Raw genomic sequence first — 18747 nt, 5'->3', positions numbered from 1 at the left:
CATTTACTAAAATTTGTTTTTATAAACAAGCCTATAGCCTATATTACATGATCATATATTTTGCCATATAAACAGCATAGAAACCATGAAATAATTAGATCACCATTTACTTGCATCAAACAACTCTGTTTGCATTTTTATAATTAGTATTCATATAATTGTAACATTTAATTTATTGTCACACTTTAATATGTGAATTATATTATCAGAAAACTGAACATTTAGCATTGTCAGGCTTTTATTTGTGTTCAATAGATAAAACAATGGCTGTGTTTATTGCTGCTATAAATTGACCTTCCACAAGATGGCGCTGTTTTCAACACTCTTGATGCTTCAAATCTTTTCCCGGAACAATCAGGTGAAAAAGCCTCAGTGCTTCATGAGGCTTCATTTGCCCATCCCTACTCTTCAGAATTAAAAAGCCTTTATTATCAGATGGCTACATCTAAACACTCTCCAACGCGTTTATGCAAATATTTTAAACGTTAAAAAAAATAAACGTTGTTTATGCATGAGTGGTCTGAGTGTATGTGTGTGTCAGTCGAGAACGTTTGTGTTGAGGAGTTGAATGGCTTGTGGCAAGAAACGGTTACATAGTCTGGGATGTGAGGGCCCGAATCCTTCAATACCTTTTTCCAGATGGCAGGAAGGTGAAGAGTGGATGTGGTAGTGTGGTCAGCCACGATGCTGGTGGATTTTTGGATGCAGCATGTGATGTAAATGTGACCACATGAGACCACAATGATCTTCGTCATCTTCACTAGCCGCTGTGGATCGTTGCTCTCGATAGTCCCTCTGTAGAATGTGGAGAGGATGGGTGGTGGGAACTGGGTCTTCCTCAGCTTTCTCAGAATGTAGAGCTTGGTTTTCTTTGATATGGAACATGGTGTTGAGGGACCAGGTGAGGTTTGGCCTGGTGGAGACAGAGGAATTTGGTCTTCTTGATGATCTCCATGGTGGAGTCGCTGATCTACAGCGGAGAGTGGTCACTTTGTGCCCTACTGAAGTCAACCACCATCTCTTTTGTTTTGTCCACATTCAGAAAGATGTTGTCTGCTTTACACCAAGCCTTTAGCCTCTGCGGTGGTGCTGGAGGTGCAGTTCCTGATCCGTACTGACTAAGGTCTCCCAGTCAAAAAAGTCCAAGATCCAGTTGTAGAGGGAGGTGTTAAGGTCCAGCAGGCTCAGCTTCTCTATCAGCTGCTGAGGGATAGTGGTGTTGAATGCTGAGCTGAAGTCTACACACAGCATTAGAACGTAGGCGTCCCTATTGTCCAGTGAGAGGATTAGCAGCGTCTTGATATGCCTCATTACGAGCCACTCGAAGCACTTCATGATGATGGCTGTGAGTCATTGAAGCAGAACATGAATGTCCAACTTTACAGCAGAAAAAAACATGTTTACACCCTGGAGCAACAAGTGGCTTTGGTCTACACAGTTAATTTTGCACTTCATGACAACTGTGAGAGGAGTGCATTTTTTTTTTATAACTCATCCATTTGAATTATACTAAGCCTATAAATTCTGCATAATTAAGGGCTTGGCCACTTGAGTGACAGGTGGATTGCCGCTGATGTCAATGCTAGCCATTTGTCTGCTGTTAGCCGTTTGTCTGCTGTTAGCCGTCACTTCACCTCAGCAAATTGTAGCTCCTGAACTTGCCCATCTCTGCAGTGTTTGTGCTTTTTTCTGGATTATGACGTCACGGACACTACGTCCATGGTTTATGGTTCATGGTCTATGGTTTTGACACAACAATAATATTCTAGTGAATATTATTGTTGTATTGTATTGTAAAAAGCGCTGTATAAATAAAGGTGATTTGACTTGACTTGACAACACACATGGATTGTTGCCTTGACAACAGTTGAGGGTATATTGGAGAAAGAATGACAGCGGGAGTCTCTGAGGACACATCTGTGCAACCATATCAATGTGAACCGGTGCTTCACGAGGCTTTATTTGCCCATCCCTACTCTTCAGAATTAAAAAACCTTTATTATCAGATGGCTACATCTAAAGGGGCAGCAGTTTAATAAACCTGCTGCTGTGTTTTAATGTTAATAAAACAAAGGAGTAAATGGGAATAGGAGCGGGCTTCACTCAGTGATTAAGATAAACTTTAAGAGTGCTGGCCTGAATAATTGGAATAGTTTGAAGAAATAGTGTGCCAAACTGAAGAATGCACGCGCCGAAACGCGTTTGTGCAAATAAAAAGATAATTTATGCATAGTGCGGCCTCTCTCCTGTTCAATAAAACAAAGGACAAATGACTTACTCACTGCTCTTGACTAAATAGGCTACCTTTTGTAACTTTACAAAAATATCCATCTATATTTAATTTATGCCGTAATTAATATGCAGTGTTTTTCACATTTGATTACTTTATTCAAACGTCTGTACCTGTTAGATTTACCTGAAAAACTCTTCTTTTTTCATTTGTAGCCTTTCTTTGTTCTATTTATCTGTGTTATTTGTAATTCGAAGCCTGTGTCTTTCATCTTTACCAGGTGTAATCCTTTCCCTAACTGGGCCAGAGCCACCCTAGGGATATTCCATGTGTAGTCCGGCCCTAAGGGGTTTGTCCATATGCGTAATTTCCACAAAACACCTCCCTGCGGTAGGTTGTGGCTTTTGCAAGCTTACACCGTGTCTCACTGAGTGAGAATTTACATTCTCTGTGTAAGCCCTGTCCCATCGCCCCATAGGGCATAGAAGGATCAGGCTCGGTTACGTACGTAACACCACGTCCCGTCGCCACTAGTTGCTGTACCCCATTGGTGGGGATTCCTATTTGTCGGTCATGGTGGCGAACGTGACCGACTGAAAGGGAACGAGGGTTACATAGGTAATTGAGATGTTATTCACATCTGAGCTGCAGGGTCACGAATTAGACATCTTCCAAAATATTGCATCTGAACTGCATAAGCACGGAAAGGAGCCTGTACAACTGGACAGTGAGCGCTACATTGAGCAAAATGAAAAGATCCCGTCAGACTTTGACAAACTTTTTTAGTTAAAAAAGACTTTGCTTTTCATGAGCCAATTGCTACTGTACATTCATGTGCTTTCCAGTTGGAGATGAGCATGAGGTTGATTCCTTGGCCTCAGACACGGGGAAGCTGTTTCAGAAGAACCCATCAGACCTCGGAGGATGAGACTGTAGCACTGCAGACTGAGGCCCCATCCACACTACTGCGTTTTCGTTTAGAAACGGAGACCTTTGCTACGTTTGCACCTCCCGTCCAGACTACAACAGCAAAAACAAAGAGCTAAAACGGAGAACTTTCAAAACGCTCCGACCCCGTTTTGCGTTTTGAATCTCCAGAGAGCGCTTTAGTGAAGACGGGTCAAAACGGAGGACTTGACAAACGATGACGCAGAGGCTCACGCTCGGCTCTATGATTGGGTGTCATCAGTCATGGCGTATCCTTCCCTGATTCGTCAGACACCCATCACATGACCCGTCCCCGGTAAGAAAACAAACATAACAGCCTGGACTACGTAACGTTAGTGACTGCAACATGGATAACGAATTACAAGCGTTACTGATGTTGATGTCTTTGCTAGCAGCTGTTGTGCAAGTAAATTCTGCATTTTACAATGCTATCACTGCCTACATGCGGCTGTTTACACCGGCACGCGCACGCCCAGTGTTGGTGAGTGGTCACGTGATCCGCGTTTTCAGTCGTTTTAATGTGGACGGAGATCAATTCTAATACGCAGCTAAACGCTGGTGTGGACGGAGACCATATTCGTTTTAATTCTCCGTTTCTAAACTAAAACGCAGTAGTGTGGATGAGGCCTGACATTCAGCTGAAGGCGAGGGCCAGTGAACAGTTTTGGAGCCATTTTGCAGGAGACAACTATCCAAATATCAGAAAATGTGCCACCTCATTAACTGCATTGTTTGGCTCAACTTATTTAGTAAAGCCTATCTAGCCTTTTCTTACATGAAGATTGTTAAATAAAAACACCGGTCCACCCTGACTTTTGACAATTTGAAGGCCTGTTTGAGACTAGCTATCAGCAGCTACTGTCTATATTATGCAAATTGGATTGTTTATAACCCAGTGTAATTTCTGCACAACTGCAAAAATAATTATGGTTTTCAGACACGTCCTGCCTCATCGCCGACTACACATTGTATACCTTTCACACTTCATCTATAAGGTAAGTATGGCATGATGAAAAGTGCTTTGTGATTTTCTATTGATTTTCCAATAGAAAATTGTGGAGTGTGGCGTGAGACCAAATAAATCAAACTGGATCAAATGATTCAGTGAATAGTCTGAATCTGACGCAAAAGAGTCACGCTACTTCTCTAATGAACTCTGATCATTTTTGTCTTTTTCTCAAACAAAACTATTGAATGACTTATGTGTTACTATGTAGTTTTTGATTAATTATATTAAGAATTCATAGTTAAAGGGATAGTTAACTTATGTGATAATGTAAAAACATAACTTGCCATGATTCACTGATTATATAATTTACTGTATCCCAATGGATACTTTCTGTAATATGAACTTATATAATACATCTTAATTTACAAGCCATTGTAATCTGATAAATATAAATCAAACTTCTATATTCTGTTTCTGTACATCTTCCATAAAAAATGTCCAGATTGTTACAGCTGACTATATTCACATTAATGTTCTTTCATTAAGAATGACACACTAATAAAACGAGACAGAGTTCTTTATTAAATTCATAAAAGACAAAATAATTACAGGAATAATGGATTCTAAACCTCAAATAAATACCACAATCAAGACCTCAAAGCAGATATGAGGAAGAAACACCCAGAAACTCCTCATATGTGCCGCTCACAAGTATAATAAGGGTCGTTCCTTACCATTAATGCTTTGAAAACACGCATACATCTCCTTCGATTAATAATAATGTCTGGTTGCAGTGGCTGGAATACAGGCTATAAACCTACAACGTCCGTTGCCATGGTTTTTGGAATGATTTTACTTATCGCGAGAGGAAAAAATTAAGTTTTAGTCTCATAACATCGGTTAATGGAAACACCGTCATTTCAAAATAGTTTTTTTTTGTCAACATTTAGAAAAAAATTTGCAAAAGTTTTGCACAAATCTGTAATGGACACGCAGTTTGTCGATCTGAGCGTCGGCGTGATTTCGGTTTCATATCATAACGTTATTGCATATCAGCCCTCGTAGCTACCTGATACAACTATAAAATAACAAGGTGACCAGTAAAGCTACAGCAGACGACTAAAACTGGCTAATTTAAAGAAAAAAAATGACTTACAAGATGCTTCTTCAGGTTGGAGGTGGAGTCTTTGGACGCTGAAAGGAGGTTGGTTGCTGGTAAGCAGAGGTTGCATTGCACAGTTATATTTCGTTCTCCCTCTTTCTTTAGTGTGAAATGCTTTTAAATTTCCAAGATATTAAACGCATTTTTGCCCTGGCTCTGTTCCGGCTCCATCTCTACCTCTAGCTCCCGCCGCTGCTGCTCTTCCGACTCCATGTGACTGATCACGTGAACTGCGAATTTTTTCGTTTTCATATTGGGGCTGCTGGGAAATGCATGATGTTGCCTTAATTTATTTTTAGATATTGAATAAACGTTATTTAGAGATTGTGAAACAGAGAAGTGTCCTCATGTAATCCATTGATTACAACAATGTAACTGTATTCTAAATACCAACTATTTAAATTGTAACTGTAACGGAATACAGTTACTCATAATTTGTATTCTGAATACGTAACGTCGGTACATGTATTCCGTTACTCCCCAACACTGTGTGTGAAACACTTAATATTCATGGGTGGTTGACATATTGTTTTATCTGAATGAGAACAGGATAAATATTAGTAAATATTCTAGGCTATGTGATACAATTTTCAAAAGTCTTGTGAAGAAATAATCAGTTTGGGTTTCATGACCTTATTTCAGTGACAATTCTTTTTTGTTTTTTCACAAACCACACATAAATGTTATTATCTCAAAACTAAATTTTTTTACATACATGCTGCTGACATATTATTGTAGCAGAGTTTGTGCTGAATGCAGTGTAATAAAACTTTAGCCATGACAATGTCACAAGTAACAGAAATAAGCACAGATGTCAGAGCGTGTCAGAACACCTCCAGGACCCAGAAAACACCTCAGACCCCAGAGGGTTAAATAGTCAAATCAAGTTTAATAATTTCACTTTATACAATACAAAGTGCTTCAGAGCAGCTTCAGAATTTAAGCATTTTCAGGAATCCGTGGTTTAAATTTTCACCTACAACTTTACTAGAATATTCAATGTTGATCACCATAAAGTAACTGAAGAACTGATCCAAAAGTTTTCCCGTCATCATGTCTTTTTTTGAGCACATTGAGCTGTGAATGAAACGTTCATTACATCATCAAGACGTTGTTTCCATTTCATTTGTAGCTCCTAGTCTATGCATTTATTTTAATGAGTCAACATTCTAGTTCAGGTTTCCAGGGTTTCTTGAATGAACACACTCACCGGGCGAAACTTCCTTCCGCATCACTTCCTGTTCGGGCAGTTGAGACCAGCGCAGCGTCACGTTAGAAATCCCTCTTCCCGCCAGAGCAGATTCCAGCTGAAACCAGCACATTTCTTACAACCACTCTCTCTCTCTCTCTCTTTCTCTCTCTCACTCTCTCTCTCTCACTCTCACTCTCTCTCACCCTGACTCTCTCTCTCTCTCTCTCTCTCTCTCTCTCTCTCTCTCACCTGCGTCAGGAGCTGGACTCTCTCTGTGGCTTCAGACAGACTCCGGCTGGACTTCAGTTTGAGCTTCACAAACGTTTGCTTTAAACAAGGACCTGAAACACACACACATGATGTTACTCTCTACCGTTTAGATCAGTGGTTCTGATGGGTCACAGACAGCAGGGGAAATTAAGATAAATGCAAATAATCATATAATCATGCATTTTAGGATCCCAAAATATATCATTGCATCTTTTGTTTTTGGCATCAAAGGCCGTGTGTCTATAATATCTGACAAATCCATGTCACTTAAGATTAAACATGAATAGATCCTCAAAAACCATCAACAAAATTACACAAAATAAAATAAAATATGACCCACGATATTAAACATAGGTTCAGTTGCAGTGAGGATGAACATGTTTTAGTGTCCACCACAAATGTGTTTTATTGACTGCTGAGAGCATGTATAATCAATAATAAATATACGTTTTTCAATAGTTTGTTTGGTCAGACCTTCTCCATAGACCTCCACCTCACACACAGTGAGAAACCTTGAATCTCCAGGAATGATCAGATTCACATATCGACCCTCCACATCGTTACAAGTGTAGTTGGACGAAACACCCGCTGGAATACTAGAAATCACAGCACATCTACAGAGAGACAGAGAACACTTCATTCAGACTTTATTCTTTCTGCACTTGAGGAATCCGGGATGTCTATGGGTATTAAGCCACTGAAAGAGGGTCTCACATGGGATTGTTGTTGCCGTTGTTCTCCAAAGAGTTTCCAATGCGAATCTCCGCTCCGTTTATTCGTTCCGGACAGCAGTCTCGTCTGTTAGTGATGACCACTCTACTGACTCTGTAAATCTGACGCAGATCCAGCCTCCACCACGGGTTAGTCTGACTAGTGGTTGAGGAACACGCTAACTGTGGATGTGTGAAACCTGGGTTGAAGTCAATGGCCTGTTCAGCGAACCAGCTGTTAATGGTTGATGACTGTGTGACGCTTCTTCCTGCTGCCAAATTACCTGTAAAATGACAGTGTCAAGAAATATTTTATTTTATACACATTTACTTCATTCTAGGAATGCATTTCTACCAGATCGGTCTGGTTCTAGACTAGAACTACACTCTATAATGATATTAAAAAACACTTCACTGGAATGAGAATGGCTTCAAATTCCCCTGGAAAGGGGTTTAGACCAGGTTGTTATGAATTACCTGGATAAACCACATAGACTTCCACCTCACAGAGAGAAACAATCCTAGAATTTCCAGGAATAACCACAATTACATATTGTCCCTCCATCCTATTACACGAGTAGCTGTAGGAAGCGCCAGCTGGAATACTAGAGATCACAGCACATCTGGAGAGAGACAATAGAGTGAGTTTATTAGTATCATTTTGTTGCAATAGAAACGTGCAATTATTTACCATGCCGATTAGGCTTGTTACACATTACACATAAGCTTGTTACACAAAATAAAGTTGTTCTGTTTTTATCACTCTTGCATGTGTGACGATTGCATCAAATTTTGTAATGTTATGAACATTCTCGTAACCAAGACAACCGCCAATATTGCTGCTCTTATTCATGTTATTCAGTTGATCAGTAGGACTATGGTTTCCTCAGTGTTTAATCTTTGGATTATTATCATTTAAGATGATATGACGTAGAGTATTTCTTTATTCTGGAACAATGTTAATGTTGTATATGACTGCAGATGGCCAAATTCATTCTGTGATCAAGTATGAGAGTATGCGATTTCGGACGCAGCCACAATATTATTTTAGTGATGTGCGATTCATGAACAAACAACTCTTATGATCCTTTGAAAGTATTTAGTCAATCATCCGACTGGACTAGATCTCTGTAAATAAGAATATATGAGAGACACTCACATGGGGTTGCTAAAAACATTTGAAGAATTGGTTCCGACCCGAATCTCTGCCCCGTTTATCCTCTCGTTGCAGCAGTCTTGCCTGTTAGTGATGACCACTCGGCTCACGCTGTACACCTTCAGCAGGTCCAGCTTCCACCACGGGTTGCTTTGGGACGGTGTATGTGAACAGGTGGTGGGTCTCCCATCCACAGCGTTTTGGGGATACCAGTTCAGATATAATATCGACTGGCTGACTGTGCCCCATCCTGCTGCGTTTACTGGTCATGGGGAAAAAAATTATTTTTACATTTTTTATTCTGACTAGAATTTTATATGTGGTTTTAACAACAATGTTATGAGTTTCTGTAAAGCTGCTTTTAAACAGTGTGTATTGTGAAAAGTGCTATACAAATAAAATGGACGACTTTAAAATCTCTATAGACTGAACACATAATGGGCATGACTCACATTTTTGTTGTATACTCTCGGAGACAATAACGTTGCAATAACGTCAATATCGTTTCTTAAAAAAATGCACTTTGAAATGTTTTCAAAACTTTGCATTTTCATTATAAATGAACGGCTAAAACATATACAAAGTTTTCCGTTTTTAGTTGAAAACGGTGTCATGTAAATGACCCCTCAATTGCAGCAGTAAAGTGTTTTAATGACCAAAAAAACAACCTCAAGCTATTTCAGCAATCTTGAAAAATGCGAATATAGAACAACCTCACATAATGGACGAGAATAAACACCCAAGAATACAGAGGACTATAAATACACTGAGGAAGACAAAGGAAGAAAACAAGCAACTCAATTACAAACAGGTGTGTAAATCAAATCAGTTACCATGACAACTAAAAAGGAAAATCAAACAATTAAATACTGCTTTTCAATTTACGTGTTCCGTCTATAGACGTGTAGTGTTGCAAAGTGACACCGCCGACTACTGGCCTGGCAGCAGAATGCAGCGTTTTTAATCATTTCACTGATCCGAGTGAACGGGGAACGTTGTGTCGAATTTATCGTCTATATTTAAAAATCGCAAAAGAAAAACTTTTCCATTTCTCCTACATCGTTGTCGTGTAAAACCCTTGGTTTTTCCAAGTTTGATTTTCCTTGTTAGTTGTCATGCTGTTTTACTGAACTTCCTAGTCATCAAAAAAACAGCGTGCAGAACTCAAACAGGGTTAAAGCTTGAAATAAATCATTGAGATGCTGTTACAGTAGGTGAGTGCATCTTCAATATTTCATTAACAACATCTATAAGACTAAATCACAATCTCTTCAGGAATGCTTATTGTAGTTTTCAAACTAGCATCGATCATACTTGGTAAAATCAATAATAAATCCTAAGTATTCTCAAAAACTGCTGCTTCGTTCAGTATAGATTAAAAATACGTTGTTCCATGTCTAACTGTACCTACTTTATTTTATCTTTAAATCTCTTGGTATTGAAACTTGAGTTTTCATTATATGTCTGGGACTGTAGAGCCCTAAAATGTTTCACAGTGGCACACATTAACTAACAAAAGACGCAATGGTGTTTAATTCATAAAATCTCACCTTCTTTTTCATCTGCCTTCATTTGAAGTGGGAAAAACCCTTGAAATGAGAAACACAGAATGATGGTCAGTATTTATAGACTTAAATTTAAAGTCCCCCTGTAGTCAATCATTGTAATCTCTAAAACTCATCTTTGATCACCAAAATGACATTTAAATGTTTTTTCCTAGAAACATCATTTATTCATGCCTTAAAATAGCTTGAATGTAACTCTACACCCTTGCCTTATTTAGTTTGCACGGTTCTATAAATATGCAAATGAGCCCCGCCTCCACTCGCTCGCTCAGCTCAGAGATCCACTGGTTGACGTTGATCTGATTGGTTACAGGCTGTGACGTGACTCATTGGTGTCTCATAATTATTAGTGAGACTGAGTTTTCATATCCTATGAGAAGACACTAGGCTTGTTTGAGATGCGCCTTGCCTCGCCTGAATTGTATGCGAGAGTAGCCGGCTGCAGTGAGGGGAGGAGTGAAAAAAGCGCAGGCAAGCCGGACAGTTCTCTCTTCTCACAGTGGATCTGACCATGGATCTGACAGCTGTGAGATCAAATATGGATATCGCGGGATTCACGGAATTCACGCTCGTGCACAGTGTTGGTAATAAACTGGATGTAATTTAAGTTCTGTTGCTTTTATATGAAAATAAATATAATGAACAAGACACCCAAAGCACTTATTCAATCCCACTCCAAATAGGCTACGTGTTTATCAATCATTTGTTTCTTTACTACAGACGTGTTTTTATGGCCTATATATAGGCTATATATATATATATATTTTATATATAAAAATGACATAATCACATAATCCATAGAGATCGCACTGTCAGAGAGTTTGGGAATACTCACACATAATTTATATAGGCCTACATAAAAACACGAAATCAGAGTTTTAAATTCAAACATTTAAAAAAAGAACAATACATCACGGTTGTTTAAACCAATGAGCATTAAGCTGTGTCGTCAGCAAGTCGTTTCCCATCATGCTTTTGATCCGCGCAGTCAGTGGAGAGCAACTGCGCTCGACTGCAGAATCCGACAGGTGTGCCTTGCGCTCGCGAGAGATTTTTGACATACGTCAGCATGACATCAGAGCCAGGCGGAACGCAGTCGGACACATTTCTAACCGGCATGCATCTCGCGGTGATCACCGGTGATCGGTTCTGCGCAGATTTTGCTCATCTCAAACAAGCCTACTGTCTCTTAATTATTCATGACACCATGTGGATCTGTCCAATGACAGACATGTCTGTGATATCGCGTAGTAGACGAGAAAGGCAATCACGGGACGGGACACAAGTGTTTGTTTTCGTGGTGCAAAAGTTCCAGTGTTGGCATATGTTTCCCCGCGATGCTGCCAGGGCTAGACTCTGACTCCGGGCGGTTGGTTGGCCATCAACCAAAATATTAAACTATAAACTATCAACTATGTGTGTGTAGGAAGCATTTTTTATCGAGAGAGCTTCGAGAGCTGGAGATTGGTGAACTTCGCCCTTGTTCACCAATGCAGGTTGCGTCTTGCGAGTGATGCGGTACCAAGTCCCGATGACTTTTCTATCCCTCAGAGCAGAGGTGTGTGTGTGTCTGTGTGTGTGTGTGTGTGTGTGTGTGTGTGTTTGTGTGTGTCTTAAATGTAACCCTGACCGTTTTGTTTGCCAAATTTCTATGTCAATGTCCATCTTTATTATGGGGTTCATGACCCTTTAAGGAGAAAATACTCAGCAATGGTGTTGACTTATGAATTTACACATGGTTTGCATATTAAAAACACCTCATAGACATATAAACAACATTAAAAGCTGGATTTTCACCACAGGGGGACTTTAAGTAAAATCAAGTCAGCTTTATTTATATAGCACTTTATATACAATAATGATAGTTTCAAAGCATGCAGACGTCATTAAATATGACCAACTCAAATTGTGCTATAAATCTGAACTTCTCATATTTGGCTTATTTTTTTTACGAAACCCCTTAAACTTTGGATGGAACGCAAAACTTTTGCAAGAGAACCTGAATGCATTGACATATCATTTTTCCTCCCATCTCACATTTTTTCCATCTCTGTTTCCTTTTATTGGCTCCGTATTATTATAATTTTTTTGTATAGTTAGAGCCGCACTATTAATAGTTAAAAGAGCGCGATCTTGATTCAAACACCCTCGCAATCTTATTCCTAAATGACATCGATTCTCCTGTGTCTATTACACCTTTGACAAAATCACACTGGCATATTCAGATCTGTGTTTCCAATCACACACACTCACTTTTTCTGTTACAAAAATTCAAATGATCACAGAAGTGCTGGGATATAAGTTTATAGTTCAGATGTATGTCTATGGAATCGATCAAAATAGAATACTTATTTTTTTAAAGTAACTTGAAATATATATATATTGAAATCAATTAAATATTTATTAAATAGACTGTGGCAATTAACACTTTGTCAGAACCCATAGAAAATGACAAGTTATTTTGTTTAGTTGTTTGTTTAAATAGTGATCATGATTCTGAACAAACAACTAAAGATATAGTATTTTGTTAGATTTACACTTAAGGAAAAAAAATTGCCAATTGGGGACTATTTAGTGTCCTCTAAAATTCTGTATATGTTATTGGGTCTTCTGTTAGTGATCTACATTCTGTTTCCAGCTTCAGAAACACCCATGATATCAGAAAATATGTATTTTACTTACCCAGTAAAAGCGACAGACTCCTGAAGAAAACCCTCATGTTCACTTCTTGATTCTTTCTGCTTTTAAATGAGCATGTTTAAATGAACGTTGTTCCAGAGAGAGAGAGAGAGAGAGAGAGAGAGAGAGAGAGAGAGAGAGAGAGAGAGATTGGCATGTTCAGCTTTACATACCAGTGTGACTTCTGTCAGTCATGTCACACTCACAGTCATATCTCTTCTCCTCCACCATTTACATATTCCTCCTCCTCTATTCCTATATTTCTCTCTCTTTCTCTCTGACTGAAGCTAGAACATTTTTCACACAAACAACTGTGTTGTTTTTCAAATAAATCATCTTTCAAATCCATGTAGAAACAAGTAAACAAGCTATTAAATGAATGTCTTTAGTGATTAATGATCTCAAAATTGTCTACCAATGCGGCACCAATAATCTCTCTGGCAGACACTTTTATCCAAACCAAGTCAGGTTAGAAATGGCACGTTGGCGTGTTATAAGAGACACCTACTAGTTCTAGGTATAAACGGCAACGAGTAACTATAACTTAGCCACAGTACAAATCCACCAGACCGGATCTCCTGAGAGAAAACTGAGGGAGTCAAGTCACCTTTATTTATATAGTGCGTTTTACAATACAAATTGTGTCAAAGCAGCTTCACAGTGATAACATGAAAATAATACAACAAGTTTGTTTCTAAAAGAAAATTGCGTCATCGTTCACCTTAAGGCAGATCAAAAATACTGTTGAATATTAAATGTCTCCAACTAAGCAAGCCAGAAGCCAAGGCGACAGTGGCAAGGAACCAAAACTCCATCAGTGACAGAATGGAGAAATAAACCTTGGGAGAAACCAGGCTCAGTCGGGGGCCAGTTCTCCTCTGGCCAACCAGCGAACAGTGTATGATTATGATTCAGGAGCATTACAGGTCAGAAGTCAGATTGGATCAGAACATTCACAATATTTATCCAGTTCCATCTGGTCGGAGGTCGGAGTCATCACGCCGGTATGGAGACGGGTTTGTTGAGGTGTCGATGAGGCCTTCACAGGGCCGATGAGGCTGGTGCGTCAGGGATGTGTTGTGGACGTGTCCAGGCACAGGTCCACCGTCTGATCTGGATACGGCCCGGATCCGGCTGACTTCAGTAAACCTCGGGATAAATGGAAAGATTAACATTAGATGTCATTCTTCTTATGATGTAACGAGTACATCGGGTGTTTTATGATGTGTCCCCGGTTCCGGCTGGCCTAATCTATGCAGCCTAATAATCATTTAACTGATTTGAATAATAGAAATGTATAATGTTCTATGTGTATGCCAAGAAAAATATGGTCATACTTCCTGGTTCTGGTAAGAACTCGAGCTGCTGCGTTTTGAACTAGCTGTAGTTTGTTTATTAAGCGTGCAGGGCAACCACCCAGTAGAGCATAACAATAATCTAGCCTTGAGGTCATGAACGCATGAACTAACTGTTCCTCATTTTTCATTGAAGGCATATCGTAACTTAGATATATTTTTAAGATGGAAGAATGCGGTTTTACAGATGCTAGAAACGTGACTTTAAAATGAAATATTGGTATCAAATAGCTCGTTTCCACTGAGCGGTATGGTATGGTACAGTACGGTACACAATTATTTGCGTTTCCACTGTCAAAAGTTGTGAATGGTACAAAAATGCCGAACCGTATCGTACCACTTTTTGGGTACCCTTCCGTTGGGGTACCTAGCTCAGTGTTACGGTACTAAAGGGTGGAGCTAGACTCGCTGCAGAATGCTGATTGGTTGACAGTGGTACGGTACTAAAGGGTGGAGCTAGACTCGCTGCAGAACGCTGATTGGTTGACAAAGAATCGTCACTTGCGCGTGCTACACGGGGAATGACAACATTAGAAGCGCCATTTTTTAATATACAGTTGAAATACTGTATAATACTACTGTTATTGTGTCACGAAATGTAGTTTTAAGAGTTTTTCAGGCGAGAATGTAGTTGTTTAAAGCTCAAATCTGTGGTTTATTTATAAAGATTTATGAAAATTTGATTCATGTTATGAGATCCAGGCGATCACCGGGCGCTCGGCGCTCATGTTCTCCGCCTGGAACAGCCTTTCCTCGGCTAGTCGTTCTGACGTTTGCCGCTGACTCTCTGTAGTGGTTAAACATATAATTCGTCTTGTGTAGACCTAACGGCGATCTTTGGTCTCGTGAATCTATAATTCATTCCCTGGCCAATCGGTTTGGCTGATGGCTAAGTGAAGTTTCATATATTTAGGCTATTTAACTTTACCATTGTAACGTTAGACTAGAGCGCTGAATTTGTATATTTGACTTAATTGTTTGCTTTATTTCTTATTGTATAGCTTCTTGTACCTTTTACTTTTACTTTTTTTTTTTTATTACAAGATAATCACTGTAATGTTGTTTATTGCAACATTTGTACAAATGTGCATATTGCCTGGAATAACAGGGTTGTGTTTTATATTTAGTTTTGTTATAAATAGGCTAACCTTATACCTGCAGTGAATAATCAATACGCATTGCCTGAACCACATTTGTGTGCCTATAATGTTTAAATTTTATTTAAATGAAAACGAACAGAGGCAGAGTGGTGTTTTATAACACATTTTGTTTTATTGTTGCCTAAAATGTACATACAGAGATAACCGGAGTAGCAGAGCGACGCTTTCAAGAGTGGCGCTTTCAAGAACGCGCTGTTCCATTAGCAGAATTACCGGACTCGCGTCCTCGGGAGTCATTCTCCTGAGTCGGACTTGGCAAGTCCGAACTTTGCGTACTTGGTATTGAGAAACGCCTAATGTCGGCGCTTGTCTTCTTGTGACAAACATGCTGAGAAGCAAGAACAAGATCTGCTGTATGTCATCGCTTTCTTCTTTGCACGAAAATGTCGTTGTTCGCTTCTTACCGGCAAACACCACGCCTATCAAGTAAGGGTACTGTTGGCGGTGGAAACGCTAGCCGGATCATGGTTTACCGTCCCGAACCGTACTGTATCGTACCGTATCGCTCAGTGGAAACTGTAGCAACATTGACTATGACATCTGGTCCAATTAGTGAATCGTGATTCTCCAAACACTTAATTCACTGTCTGAACAGACAAGAGAGCTGTCTCTTTCTCCCATTCACACACACTTCAACAGGACAGGACACCAACATGGCTCACACCAACATGTAACCGGACACCACACATTCCTCACAACAACATCTGGTCTTCCACACACACAAACGTTTCCTTAAACGAATCATATTTAAAACATTACCAAATGTATTCTGTGTTGCCATTTATATGTCATGACAGGTTTGGGATTTAATCTAAGTTTTAATGTGCACTAATCAAACTCTAAATGCTTCTAATCTGTATATTTTATGTAACTTTGTTATCATATAATCTGAAAATGAGGTGTTTAGTAACATTTTGAATCTTGAGACCTAACGGAGTTGAATCTCGATAATAGACTGCAATGATATGATTATTACTTTATGAATCCTTTTCAGTCGTAGAAATGACTAAACCCAAAGCTCTGTCATAAATCTACACAGCCGCGCTCTTCTCGACAAGACAAAGAAAGTTTCCCGCTTTCGAAATGCTGAAGGTTATTAGCTGATCACGCCGAACGAAGGCGTGACCCATACAGTCTTTAAAAAGAGAGCCAAAGCTCCTCCTCCCTCTCTCTGTTCTTCTGCCCCTTCCTGGCTTCGTCATGTGAAAGGAAGTCTCCGCCGCAAACTCCAGCAGTTTGCGTCTTCTTTTATTTTCTTTATCTCAGTCTTTTGTTTCATTTTCAAATTCGCCTTTGTTCGTTTCCACCTACGAGTCAAACGAACGAAGCCTGAATTCCTTCAGTAACATATCACTTCCAAGAGAGGCCTTCTTCAAATCTCCCGCGGACAAGCGCGTTTCGCAAACACGAGCGCGCGCACTCTGCTCCGAGAACACACGCAGGCTGGACACAGCTAAGTTACCGTGCATACAAACGATCTTTGCAAGTATCAATTCTAACGAGTTTTTAATGTTTTAAGGTTCGATACATTTTGTTGGCTCTCTCAAAGGTCTGTGATTTTGCTATTCCCATGATCATTCGTGATTTACTTTCTCTTTCTCTCTCTACAATCTCAGCGCGTGCTCCGGCGCGCGCACCCCCTCAGAACTGTATCTCTCTCTCTCTCTCCCTCTCATCTGTTACCCGTTTTGTCTTGTTTGTTAACTGTAAGTAAATGTACATAGACATATAACGTGTAATCAGTATGTGTAGTCCTTATTCTGTAGTTTTGCATTTATTAAAACAATATATTCAACTGTGTCTGTGAAAAAAGCTTGTAAAAATACAAACGTCAATGAGGTAGATCCAAGCTCATTATTTACTACATTAAGTAGCTTTAATTTTATAAACACAAGAAAATTAATGTTCACGGCCAGAAAGTTAATATTTTTTGGAGTTTGTAAGGGATAACTTTATTGAGAAATTGATAGTTTAATCTTACCTACGGTTGTTGCTGGACAACACCGATTTGATGATTACATAATTTCCCTTAAAGATTATCTCATAATCGATCTGAAATAAGACTATTGATGTATGAATGAGGAATTATAATTCGTTGTGATTGATTATTCATATATTCATATAGTCTATCTTCAATTTCGATAATTTAATGTAACTGTAATATGCAATATATTAATCATATTCATGATTAGTTATTAAAACTCCCTATAGATCATTTGAGCTAATTCATACGGACCCAGAGTCCGAGGCATATACGTTACAAAACGAGCCAAAAGAGCACACCCATGTTCCTAACCGACGATGAAGACTTGACAGAGCAGCCATCAAGTGTTAGACAGTATTCTAGGTTATTACGTGAGGAAGTTTTTTTGGCCAATAATTAGAATCTGTTGCGGGAGTGTTCCTAAACTATATTAAAGGAAGGGGATTTATATTAACGGCCGGCAGATTTTGAAAATACACAACTCAAATGGTCCTACCTTCTTTCCTCCAACGCTGGCCCTGACTCCACCCATTCGAAGAACATGGACGCGCAATCATGCACGAGCGTGGTACGACCGTTTGATTGACGAACTTACTGTCCAATGGTTCTGGGTGGTCTTGGAAATGATTGGCTGGAGTTTTTCGAGTCCTGCCCGTTCCACGATTATAAAATTGCTTAATTTTCATTTCAGTGCTTCTAACTCAGTGGCTGTAAGTGGGTTAGGAATAGGATTTCAAGTGATTTTGAAAAAAATGGACAAAAAAGAGAATCACATACCCCACCTTTAAGGTTTGTATTTGCTTCTTCTTTTTTTTTTCAACTTCTAACGTGTTCACTTTAATTCTGTCATTATTTTCTCTCGTCATTCTTTCTTTTCAGTGAAAGTTTTGAAGTGAATGAAGACTGAGGTGTCAAACGGCAAAATCAAAATACATAAAAAAAAGTGGTTTGTATAAGACGATATCTATCACACTGCATATGTTGTTCCTATCTTGAGAGTTGCACTTGCCATTTTTAAAGGTTTTTTCTTTCCCATTTCATAGACATTACAAGATTACAAGACTCTTTTCACAAGGCATTTCTGTGGCATCTCGTCCGTCACGAGGGGAAGCTCTGCTTCTAATGACACAAGACTTATCAACTAAACTGTTGAAAAACTTTAAAATATGCATATTAACATATGTGTTCATAGAGTGATGTATTATTATTAAAGGGGGGGGTACAATGGTGTTTCATATATTCAGAGTTGTTTACAGTGTTAAAGAGATGGATTCTCATGCTAATAATGGCCAAAGTTTGAAAAGTTATTTTGAACGAATAACAGAGAATTTCTGTGCTGAAAATCATACTTCCGGGTTGCAACACGTTTCGGCTGGTTTTTTTCTAT

The 18747-nt window shown here is 39.2% G+C and overlaps 1 protein-coding gene across 2 annotated transcripts; it reads right to left on the bottom strand.

Annotated features, from left to right (window-relative positions):
* Nucleotides 1-6160: 6160 nt before the first annotated feature.
* Nucleotides 6161-13090, bottom strand: LOC306993171 (uncharacterized protein). Of its 2 annotated transcripts, none has more exons than XM_079602776.1 (9): nucleotides 12865-13090; nucleotides 10168-10206; nucleotides 8621-8879; nucleotides 7939-8084; nucleotides 7466-7745; nucleotides 7226-7365; nucleotides 6731-6822; nucleotides 6500-6596; nucleotides 6161-6366 (listed from the first exon to the last, which is right to left on the bottom strand). In XM_079602776.1, exons 1-9 carry the CDS (start codon nucleotides 12899-12901, stop codon nucleotides 6341-6343), a joined length of 1116 nt encoding a protein of 371 aa, XP_079458902.1. In that variant the 5' UTR covers nucleotides 12902-13090; the 3' UTR covers nucleotides 6161-6340. The 2 variants fall into 2 exon arrangements, with proteins under 2 accessions (XP_079458902.1, XP_079458903.1); XM_079602777.1 differs by lacking the exon at nucleotides 12865-13090 and adding an exon at nucleotides 10392-10521.
* Nucleotides 13091-18747: the final 5657 nt, after the last annotated feature.

The sequence above is a fragment of the Phoxinus phoxinus genome (genome assembly GCF_949152265.1).
Source record: "Phoxinus phoxinus genome assembly, chromosome: 2".
NCBI classification, from domain to species: domain Eukaryota; kingdom Metazoa; phylum Chordata; class Actinopteri; order Cypriniformes; family Leuciscidae; genus Phoxinus; species Phoxinus phoxinus.
The sequence above is the reverse complement of the archived record's forward strand: the minus strand, read 5'-3'. Positions and strand labels throughout refer to the sequence as shown.